Genomic DNA, 12,265 nt, shown 5'->3' on the forward strand with positions numbered 1-12,265 from the left:
TCATTTTAAAATTATTAACATCAACAGAAACGTAACATCTATTGAAACAGCCTTTTGAGAGCTCCCCAACTTAAATATTTATCAACTCTTAAAGTATTCCTAATTTATTGAGATTTTATCATATTCCCTCTTTGTTGACTGTCCATTAATCTCTGCTGATAAAATTTTTATTTATGTCAGCAGATTTACACCACCAGATATGTTGTAAGATGTAGATGTAGCTCCATTTATGAACAACAACAACAACAAAAAAAGTTGAGAAATCTGTTTATACAGCTTATCTCCCCATCACCTCCTTTCTCATTTTCTTTACCACTCCACAACATCATTTTGTCAATCTCTTCAATTTGCCTATCCATCTTATGAAAACTCCTTCCCCTTTTGAACTCTTTCTGTCTTTACTTAACTGTCCCAAAAGATCATTAGTCCAATCTAATTTTCAGGGCTATGTTGTCTGGAAGCTTTGCTTCAGGAGGAAAGGAGCTTTGCTAAGTTTTGGTACAAACAACATCTGGATACTGGCAAGCTGACACACCTGGTCCAACCAATTCCTTTTACCCGCGAGTAACATGATTCCCAGAAAACTCTGGGCCCCCACAACCATCATTTTTTTCTTTCTTCCTTCCATATACTCTATGACAATAACCAACAAATATCTTTGTCCTGAGAATTCTATATCTCACTTTCTGTTCCCAGATCTTCCCTCTCTCATATGACACAATTGTCATATTTTTTATGCTTATCTCAGACCTTCTACTGTTATACAGAAAGGCCCAACATTTTGTAGTGTCCTGTTCCCCCATCCAGTTATTTTCCCTGTTGAGTTTCATCTCATTTTTTTATTTTTTTTTTAAGTACAAAGAGGAAATAAAGCTATGACTTCAGTGAATTCAGTGAAGCACACACCTGGTACGTGTCTTTGAATGCAATCTGCATATGACTAGCACAAAAATACTATATCACTATGTTGTAGTAATATGCTGTACAGTGTATATATATATATGTATATACACACACTATGTATATACTACACAATACTGTATGATGACATTATAACAGTGTTACACTAATGCTTCAATATTGTTTTGATGCTTTCCTCTAAGATCCCCAGCTCAGGAAGAGCAAAGGAGAAACACCGTTCTCCCTCTCTGAAGCTGTATGCTAAATAGAAGAAACACCTCTTCAAAACAGAAAAAACTCTGTTTTCTGTGACATCAATTTCTTAAAACAACCTAACTAAATTTCTTAAACAACCTAACTAAATTACAGTTATGACTCCATAGTCTGCTGTGACTGAAGTTTTTCTGGTTCATGTCACTAATAACTCAGTGACCTCAAGTAATACTCCTTCACTGTGGAAATCAACATAACTGTGGCTTGGTAGCTGGATGTTCCAAAATATCAAAAGTTGTTCCAAAGGTTATAAGGGATGCAAGGTATAAAATATAAGTGCAGGCAAGTGGAAGGGGAGGAAGGGGAGAGGTACCCATAGGCTTATACCCTCAAAGAAACAAGTGTTATCCAGAGCAATTTCAAATCAGATTTCAATAAATGGACATCTTTGTCTATTTTTATTTATTATATCCAGGCTTTTTTTTTTTTTTTTTTTTTTTTGGAAATCATACAGAAATACATTTGTTAGAAAAATCAGCTGGAATTTTCTCTAACTACATTGAGCTGGAGCTGGCCAAGTTCCAGAACTTGAATGGAACTCTGGGAAGCAGAAGCATCATAAAATGCCTCTTATACTAGCTTTATGGCACACTTCAACACCTACATGGTCAAACATTTGTTGAGATCTTCCACTGTAAAATACTATGCAATGATGCATTAACGTGCTTACTGGGAGTTCAAATATTAATTTAACCTTTTTTCATTTATCTCATATCAAAAGTCATGCGTATGCTAGAAGATTTACACGTCAATGTACAAGCCTCAAAGAAATCAATAACATTCACTAAGTATTCATTATACTAAGAAAATACACACCAGAACATAAAATAATTTAAAATAAAGATCAGCTGCAATGTTTCAAATTTAAACTGCCTAGGAATGTTATTAAATGATAAGAAAAGACACTAAAATAATATTGTTTTTTTCTGTTTTGAATTTTACTCACTGGATTTTTATGCATATAAATGTTGCCAGATGGAAATATGTTTGTACACATTTTTCTGTATTTTATCTGAATAGTCAGCACATAGATGAATTTCAAAGTAAGAAAGGTTCTGTAAAGAAACATTATAAAATGTGAAGACAAACTATACAAGCCAGAGTATGATCCTAGAGGAGTAGACCGCAAGTTCTGCCAAGGTGTTCAAACGAATAAAATTCAAAAAAGTGGCTCAGTTAACCTGCTAAGAACATTGCGTACTTGGAAAGGATATCACAACAGCATCAACTGCAGCCTTCAAAAAAAAATAAGAATTTCTAATGAACAATGTCACTTTTGCAGTAGGTTGGGTTTTTAATACCTTTATATTTTACTATACTAGTTAAAACATGGATTTCTGAAAAGACAAAGAAAGCTAGGTGTAAAATTCAGATTACAGACAATTATATAGAATAAGTGCATTTTTAATGCAAGGGGAGATGTGAGAAAATCTTCCTAGAACAACAGCTGAATCTGTAGATTCAAAGAGAAGGTCAAACCAACAATCAAAGCCTTACAAAAAAGATTTTAGAAGTCTGAGCAATAACTCAAAGTGCAACTGTCCTTTAGACAATGTTTTTATGCTGTATATCCAGCCTCTGAGACACAAAAGAAGCAAATAAAAGAAAAACTAGAATTTGGCAATAATTATAATTCATCTGAAACATCAGGGGATGCATGCACACGTGCCCCACAAATGGGATAAAGAGCAAGTGAAATAAAAATATATATATAGAATTAAAAAAGGGGTGTATTTATGCAGCAAAGTGGATACAGTGGAAGTGATTTAAAGGTGTCAGGTTTCAAATCGTTGTATAACCACAGCCTCCTTGGTATAGCTATGGTGCTAATGATTCTTACCAAGGTTTGGGGGGGCTTAGTTTTCAATGTTTGGTTTTTTCTTTCATCTGAGGCTTCTTTGTGCTTGAATCTTATGCAATCAAAAGTAGTAAACACATTTTAGAGATATCATTTAGGGCTAGGCCAGATAGAGTCTTCAATTAAGTAATGCAAATAGAAGCTTTTTATTCTTTAAAATGAATGGTTAATTATTTTTCAGTAACAGTCTACATGCCAGAATCCTCCAGTAAATTCTCTGTTGACCTGTGAGTTATACCCTGAAAGAAGTTCTACAGATTATTACTCTGTATTATAACTTAAAATGAACAGCGCACAAACGTAACGAATGCTACATGCAGTTAAGAGAATTTGAAAGATACCATTTTCTAACACTGCAAATATATATATATATATGTATGTAAAGTAGCTGGAGAACACACATCTACAAAACTCGCATGCTCATTTTAACATAAAAGTTTTCATAACATTTGGGAAATCATTGATATATTAAACGTCTCTGTAGTTCTCCCTACCACAGGGCTAAATCATCTAACACAAACAAGGAGGAAGGAAAACAGCAGGACAGAATATAAGGAGATTTGCACAGATCCATGAAGTATTTGGGCAGCCAGAGTTCTCTTTGGCCTCTGAAAGGCTCCCAAATTGACTTATTTACATCATAAGAATAACCTATGTCAGTCACAAGACTCCTGAACTCTATTTCCATTCTCATATATTTGGCTAGCATAGTTAAAATTAAAAATTTAAACGAAAAAAGAAGAAAGTAACCACAACTCAAAATAAATTGTATGTTGCCACTGTTGGGGTATATGTTGTCAGACTGAACCCATAATAGCTCTTAATCCTCACTTCTGCAAGATCATGAAAGTTTTGTTGCTTCTGCCACATTCTCAGTGGTAATCAAGGTCTGAGACCAGTTGCACCGTTGTAAGAGTTGTTATGAATTTGGCATTACAATTTCCTTATTGTAAGAACAGATGACAGTTTTAAGCAATACAACATTGCTGAATTTAAAAAGAAAAAAAACATTGATTTTCACTATGTTTTTGCTGCGAGATTTTTAGAAATTCAATCAGAACGTCCAAACAGTAGAAGTTGAAAAACAAAAAGCAGATTAAATATAAAGATACCTGCCAGGATGTTATGAAGCTAAACTGTCCTAAGTACACATTGACTTTCTGCAGAAACATCTTTGCAGGAAACTCCTTCCTTCCTTAGTACTTACCTGCAAGCATTGTTGGAAGAGCCTGTGGCATTTTCCTCACAGTTTCAACTAAAGTACATTTGAATGACTGTTACTCCTGAAATATTAGTGAAAGAAAAACACAGGGAATTATAAATCTACTCCTCAGAGGAAAAGGGAACAAATAACAAATGTCAGAGAAAACTGAAGTATTTTGGGATTTCATTAGTCTTCACAGAAAAGACTGTGACCAGACGCTTAATTTTTATAGCAGCAATGGAAGGATCTCCATATTTATTACTTGCATTAATGTGGATTAGAAATTTAAATAAGAATGCCATAAAGAAATTCACAATAAAGATTATGTAAAGAACAAGCCAAAGCAATCCTTGAACTCTGAGTACTATGAATCCAGCACATAATGTAGGTCAGTAAAATGGCAGTAACTTGAAAAGGGCAAAAATCTATATGTTAAGATGAGGGGGGAAGGAGGACCATAAACTGCTAAACGATCAGCCCAACTTCAATTCCCACAAATATATTAAAGCAAATGGTAAGCCTCAATATATTTATTAACTGTTTCTTAATATTGTGGTAAAAATAGACTTGTCAGGAACAAACTGTGTCAAACCAGTCTCATGTCCTTCCTCAATATGATAACTACCTAGCAGATAGGGGGCATGAAATACATATCACTAAGGCTTTTTTTGCATTCCCATATAAAATCTCCACACAGAACTAGAGAAATGTGGTGAAAGTACTGTACATTGCATGTGTTCATCTGTCTCACATTAAGAGGACATCTGTGAATCTCTTTCAGACTCAGAGGGTATTTCAAGTAGGGTCCCATAAGAATTTTCTCTGCCCTGGATTATATTCAGTATTTTGTCAATTACATGGACACTGAACTAACGAGCGCACATCTGAAGTACATCTGGATATCTATCACTGAGACAGAAGCACTTACAACAAAATAAAGAACAGTATACTGAGAGCAGTAAATTCACCCTATTTTTCAATTACGGTGGAGCCAAACTGAAGAGAATGCTGTGAATGAAAAGACTAAACAAGAGTTTATGAACTAAATCAGTACTTCAGAAGAAACATTGAAGAAGCTGGGTTTGTTTCCTCAGGAAAGAGACAAAATCCAAGTCTAGTCCATCCAGTGGTCAAACTGCAAATATTATTCTTACTGACAGGGACTTTCTCCTGCAGCCTCCAGTCTAGCACAAAATTGGTAGTTCTTCCTCCTGCTGTGCCACCTAAAGATGTGATGAATCTGCTGCTGCCCCAAGACCTCACTGTTAGAAAAAGGGTTTGCCCAGTTGATTCCCAAGATTGAGACAATTTGCTCTAGTTATATTTGATCCTGCCTCTCTACTGAAACCCTGCCTAGATCTCCTGAGGTCTCTTCCAGATGCTATGATTTCCGTTGATACTTTTATTTTTATTTCCTGTTACATAAAAAAGAGGCAAATCGGATCTGCAAATTTTATCAAACTTCCAGACAGAGAGCTGTAAGCAAGCTTTTATTCTCTGTGAACGTACTGAAACTATGATACTATTCTAGCTTTTTACTTTAAGAATGTTTTTCTCCCACCCACCCACCATGAATGCCAAGCCTGTCAATCACATTAACAACAACAAAAAAACATATGGGAGCATTTAAGGGGGAAGATCAGACATGAGAAAATGTTCCTGCAACTTATTTAGAATCAACTCCAACGTGAGTATATGGGAGAAGAAAAATAAGGAGTATATGGTAAGTCACGCTCCTTTCATTATTTTTGTATAAAATGGGCATAAAACATATCAGTGAGAATGGCTTATATTTTTTTAAAAATTGCTACCTTCTTGAGCTAAGATTTTTCTAAAGTATATTTTCCAGAGAGCATTCCACTAAAATCAGTTGCATACAGCTGCTACAAGTTTTTTCCTAAGCAGAACTTGGCTTCGAAAGTTCTAAAATAAGTTTACCATATTTAGTGCTTATGTTCTTTAAAATACATAGCTGTATTTAGTAAGAAATGCCAGTGGTATGATCTAGGAACCATTTTCTATACTGCTTTTTCTCTTATTAGAGATTTCTATGAAATTGCAAATTGAAAATTCACTTTATGAAACTCCAAGGAGCTGTAGACTATACATACATGTCTGTTATATGGCTTGCACATTTCAGATGTTAGGGAAAAAATCATTCAGATGTATGCTGTAACAATGTGTTAACTCTGCTTTATGTATGAATTATAGGGAATGAATTTCTGTTTAGAAGTCAAATTACGTGGTGTCTACAATGTGCTCATTAACTAAGATTCCCCTGAAATGTGGTGCTTCCCAAGGGGTAGCAAGATAGAGTTCTGTATTAAATGTCAGTTTTAGTAAGAGCTCCATAAAAAAAAATGAAATTTCTTGATGTACATAAAACAGATTTGTGCCTTTTTTCAAGGAGTGAAATTGTAAAGAATACTGATGAAAAGTGTTAATGTCTCCAGTTATATACAAACTTAAAATAACAGATTACACTTTGCACATGTAGCCAACCCATTTTTAAGTCTGCCAGCGACCCTGCCAGATCAAGAGACTCCAGGGAACATTCAAGTATTGAGCGAATACAACCTGCCCAGGGCTAGTGTTGGATTTCATTCAAGTTTCTACAGTCTGCTTGAAAGTTATGTGTAGGGTCCTGGCAATTTGGAAAGAACCAATTTGTGACCTATCTTTAGCTGGTGGATTCTGGAGGCCAAAATATGGAGACTCAAGGATCTAGAGGCTCAAAATACGGAGGCTCAAGGATCTCCCCCACTCCCGGAGGCTCAAGGATCTCTCCCAGTACAGTGTGCACAGCTGATGCATGTGTTCAAATGCACACGTTTCCTCAGATTGCCATAAAATTTGATAAATTGCATAAAGTAACTAGGAGCATGAGGGTATTAATTAATAATCAAACCTAGACTCCTACTTATTTTGAAATACTCCCCTTGGAAGTAGTGGAAAGCAAGTAGAAGCACAATAACATCCTGCATTTTTGTTGTATGTACTTGAGGAAAGAAAACTACAGCATTGACCAAGCCAATGTAAGTATTGGCATTAGATAATAGCTGCAGGCTCCCAGGTGACAACGTCCATGTTCCTGTTTTTTAAATTTTGTTGTCATCACCCTATTTAATCTGGCTGAAACACAAACAGCAAAATATTTCTTGCAAACTACAGTCCCTGTGGTTTGGCCACCTCTGCTACAGCCCCTGTGGAAACACCAAGCTGAGCACAACCTTCCTAAATAGATGTCCCTCTCACTCAGTAGAGAGTATAACTGTATAAACATTGGTCTAAGGAGAGTACTACCCTGAAAACCCAGAATATAAAATTATGGCAGTATCAACAAAAGCAATGGTAGAAGAATTAGCAAACAGTCAGTGTTTCAGGGAGGAGAGCAATGAGTGAAAAGCAGGGTGAGAGAAGAGCAGGGCACAACAGGGTGGACAAGCTGGAAGGACAGGGCTTCAGCTCACACTGCAGCCTGGGAAGCAGCATAGAAGCATAGGGTTGCAGGCAGTAATGAGTACCTAACTGTGTGCCGGGATCTCTGAAAATGCTACTGGCCTAATGGGCCATGGCAGAAAGAGGAGCAGGCACTGCTGGCAGCATGCACTGAATTCAAACATCCTCTATGCCCTTAAAACTCTATTTTTAGTCTGCCTCTGAGAAGTTCTGACCTAGAACTGCTTACACCTGCCCGGTAACCAAACTCTATACTGCATAAATAACAGTATTGCTGCACTTCGCTTTAGTCATGTTTCACACAAGCAGCCATTAAACCATAATTCAGTTTCCCACTGCTGTTTCCTCCCACTGCTTCCCTCTTCCACCAGACCTGAATGCCCTACTGACACAATTACTCCTGGACTGAAATTAGGCAGGCAAAGTCTCTTAAAGGAGAGGTACCTCTTTTTACTGGTCCTGCACACAGTGGAAGAAAGCATTGCTCCCTCCCATCACCCAGGGAGATGTCGCCCCCTTGGAACCACTCACAAACAGAACACTATAAAATTCAGTTGAACTTTCCTTATAGTGTTAGCAGCCAGGCACTTGGGGAATACTTTCTGTTCTACAGAGGCAAGATTTAATATGCAAAGGCATCTATCTTTATTCCGCATTTCTGAGATTCCAGCTGTTAAGTTTTTCCAGATTCAATGTTCTGCAATGTCACAAGATAGGAAAGAGTTAAGAGTATTCAGTAGCAACAACTGACCTGTCAGTCACTTGAACAGCAAAAATACACACAGGAAAATGTGAAGATAACAGATGAGACATTTTAACTTAGTTGAAATCCATTTTAATCTTTGAACACATGTCCAAATAAAACAGGGAGAGTAATTGGAAAACAGAATATAACATTCCTTGGTCTCCAGCCTTTTAGGGAAGGTTTCATATTTCTCCTGATGTGGTGAATCAGAACTGCTTAGCAAAATAATCTGGTTTTTTTTCAGCAGCCACAGATGCATCTTTACAGTTTTATTGCCCAATCTATAAAACAATGGCTCCCAAAATTTCCCCATTGCTCCCTTTTAGACTATGCAACCTGCCCCCTCCTCCACTGTAAAAACTGCCTGTGCTGCTGCTCTTCAGCTGGAAGCATGAGGAGGCCGAGAAGCACTGTGTGGGGGGCAGGGATTCAGCTCCAGGGAGATGAATGGGCAGGGACAGGGCTGGGAAGAGGCAGAAGTGTCCATCCTGAGCCTCCCTCAGCTCCGCTCCCTCCCAACTCCATCCAAGTCCCAGCCTCCAACCAAACATCTCATCTTCCTCCTCCTACAGCCCGCAATCCGTGTCCAGCCAGACCATTGTGCAGTTCCCTCGTTAAAGGATTGTGGCCACGGCTCCTACTTTGGGGGTCATCTGTGTAACATGTATAGTGTATGGGCACATAGCATATATGGAAACCACATCCAGACCAGTAAGTTATTGATTTCAAAATAGTTGGGAATGCTATATATTAGGAACATTAGGGAAAATCTTGCCCTGTTTCCATACTGTTCCCTAGGTGTCTCACTTTTGACCACTGTCAGAAAATAAGGTATTGAGCTGGGTGAACTTCTCTGAATTTCTGGTCTGACCCAGCACCAGCATTTTTATGTCAGCCCTACCTTTTGGAAAAGATAACATAGCATTGAAATGACTTTTTTGATGATGTGTTCTTTAATGGTATTAAGACAAAAAGGAAGAAAAATTAAAGATATCTTTAAGATCATACATTGCCTTTGAGTGATTTATATCCATCCAAAAGCATGGATGGGATTATACAATGTGTCAACATGGATGTAAAAGTTCAGTAACTAAGTTCTGTTTTTCCCATGTAAACAGCACAGCGCAATGTCAAAACAAACAAGCAAGTCAAATGCAGTCTGAAGGCACATCCAAGCAACTGTACAAAGGAATTTGAGGTAGGCAAGAGACAGCAGCTATCTAATAGTTTTTGCAATAGACATAAAGACTTGGTTCCATATTTAACTCTAAAAGATGCCAATGACTCAAACTTTATGCACTGATTTTCAGCAGAATGTGCTTTACTGATTTCAGTAATGGCAGATATTTGCATATGTTGCATAGTTTTCTTTTATTGAAAGAGTCGTTTGCATAAAAACATCGATACTTCCTAAATCATCTTTAAAGGCGTTCACTTTAAGTGAGCAAACAGGAAAAAAGTTGCAGAAAGTACTTCCTCTTAGGATTTCTACAGCAGCTCAGTAAAGAGCAGTGAAGCAACAGATCAGTGTTACTCATATAGACCAAGTCTCTCTCACTGGATAGCAACATGGCCACAAAACTGCCATCTCAGGAAGAGTGTGAGAACTGGACAGCTTTTCAAGTTGCAGATCTCCTGAGACAGGTACTGAATTGCATACGTAACACTTTAGAAAGTTCAGTCTATATTCAGCTAGCAGAAAATCTTACTGGATACAGTATACAGATATCTTATCCTAAACATAGCACAGATATACTAAAGTACTGAAAATAGATTAGTCAGCAGGTGCCGTCCCCGAGAATTCATTCATGTTATTATGTGAGTTTGTGGGTGTTCTCCTATTTTTTAATACGAATTTATTTCATGGCAGAAGCTGCTAGCTAAGATCTGCTACATGGCAAATCACATGAAAATGTTTGCTCATAGGGCTATTTCTTAGAATAGAAGAGGTATTTCATGCCCCAGTTCATATACTGAGAAGAAATAACCATTTCAGTGAATGTGGACATATTTTATATTTGCAATTTACTTTAAAATTTACAGGTTGTCAGTAAGAACTTAACTCTTCATCTTTTCTTCTCAATGTATAAATACACACAGTAGTTGCTAGATGTTTCCTCGGACTTAAGGTACTTGAGCTTTTTTCTTTTTTAAAAAAATCGTTGCTTTGTCTGCTTGTACCTTTCCTATCTATGCAACGTCCATTCTATTATATGTAAAACAATATGAATTGCAAAGTCTTTCAAGCTTACCTTCAGTTATTCTTTCACTATCTGAATAATCTCCTCCTCCATGATAGGTACAATATCTCCTCTGATATATATGTATGTTTATAAATATATATAAAATATATGTAACAGATTTTTCCTTCTACCTTACTGAATATCATGGCCCAGGTTTTAAACTTCTACATGTGTACCTTACCTGCATAATAAAATTAATTCAGTGTATTACGGTATATAGTCTTTTCCATTTCCTTTTGATTTTTTTTTTAATGGAAATTTCTCTAAATAGCTTTATATAAAGTTTTTGACTTGAGCTCATCCTCCTTTCAATTGTAGAAGCACCCATCTTTCCAGTGTTTGTTTTACACAAACAGTGAGAATTTAGTGTCATTAGGGTTTCTCATCCTTCTCAATTGAAGCAGCATATAATCATTTTCAAGAAAAATAAAAATACCGTTATGAAGTGTTTCTACAAGTGTTCCATTTGTAACCACATAAAAAGTAGGCCAAAGTTTAAAACGTTCCTGTACTATTTTATATCTTTCCACTTTTGCTTCATGCATAAATACACATTCTTGTGTGTGTACAGTTTAAAAAAGTTTTAGAATACAGATGGATCACAGGTGGACCATAGTCCCCAGGTTAAGAAAGTTAACCTGTTCCATGGAATTGATTCATACCATAATGATAATGTCTCAACTAAACTCTGAAATTTTTACTGTGAACAGCTACTCAGAGGATTAATTAGCTCAAAGCCATGCAGCTTAAAGGAAATCAGACAAGAATCACTGTATCATCTATTAATTAAAGTACCCAGTAATTCTGTAGAAAAATACAAGGCAAAATTAATAATTTCTCAACAGCACAGAGGCTTCCAAGGAAATGTCAGCAAGCAAGCTGTGACTTCTGACTTGGTACTTGTCAGGGGAGAGTATTATAATCTTCCTTTTCCAACTTTCTAAGAAGTTCATGCTTTGCACACGCTCACATCACCAACAAAAGCAGCTAAGTGATCCAGCCACTACAGCATAACCAACACCAGATGTTAGCACTGGGGAGCAGCAGCCAGGTTGTACAGAGCCCTCCGGCTCCCACTGCCAGCACTGCAGAGGCTGGCCCAGGTACTGCCATCCCTTCCACAGTCAGCCGACCCACAGGAGCTGTCCGATACCTTCCCAGAGACGTGATGTGTGTGTCCATCACCCCTGTTAAGGTTGCAGAATCAAGCACTCAGATATGAAAAGTTCCAGAACTGAATTTGCTCCGATTTATATACACATTATGATAGCCTCTAATTGCTTCTTCATGTGCTATCTTTTCCATCCAGAAGAACCTGCCTCTTTCAGTGCAGAAAAGCCTGTATGTTCTGTGCATGACTCTGAGCCTTTACAGATATTGTAAGGTGTGCAAGGCCAGAGCTTGCCAAAAGAGAGCGAATGAATTCATGGTAATGTCAAGTTAATTCTGCTTTGAAATATCAGATCTTGTCAGTGCTCCAGCTCAGCATTTTTACCTGAAGCCATGCAAGTCACACATGGGGGAGGGTAAGGGAAAAAATAAAATAAAAAAGCAATTTCCTGAGTGCTTGAGCTGAAATTCCA

At 37.2% G+C, this 12,265-nt stretch overlaps 2 protein-coding genes across 9 annotated transcripts in view; one reads left to right on the forward strand and one right to left on the reverse strand.

The window, feature by feature from the left end:
• Window positions 1-12,265, reverse strand: part of DNTT (DNA nucleotidylexotransferase) — a 168,808-nt gene that overhangs the window by 110,670 nt on the left and 45,873 nt on the right. Inside the window, exon 1 of one of the 4 annotated variants that reach the window (XM_067000583.1) lies at window positions 4,239-4,326. The exons of the other annotated variants lie outside the window; for them this stretch is intronic. The gene's annotated coding sequence lies outside the window, so the exon portion shown is untranslated. Of the gene's footprint in view, window positions 1-4,238; window positions 4,327-12,265 lie in introns of those variants that run through there. 4 annotated transcript variants of the gene reach the window in all.
• BLNK (B cell linker) overlaps window positions 5,696-12,265 on the forward strand; it is a 100,541-nt gene continuing 93,971 nt past the window's right edge. The window contains exons 1-2 of one of the 5 annotated variants that reach the window (XM_048060701.2): window positions 5,701-5,958; window positions 9,558-9,637. Coding sequence is in view for 4 of the 5 variants with exons in the window: in XM_048060700.2 (XP_047916657.2) it covers window positions 5,881-5,958 (78 nt within the window). In the remaining variant the exon portion in view is untranslated. Of the gene's footprint in view, window positions 5,959-9,557; window positions 9,638-9,929; window positions 10,084-12,265 lie in introns of those variants that run through there. The other 4 variants (XM_048060700.2, XM_048060697.2, XM_048060699.2 and 1 more) reach the window with 4 other exon arrangements.

The sequence above is a fragment of the Anser cygnoides genome, chromosome 7 (assembly GCF_040182565.1).
Source record: "Anser cygnoides isolate HZ-2024a breed goose chromosome 7, Taihu_goose_T2T_genome, whole genome shotgun sequence".
NCBI lineage: Eukaryota > Metazoa > Chordata > Aves > Anseriformes > Anatidae > Anser > Anser cygnoides.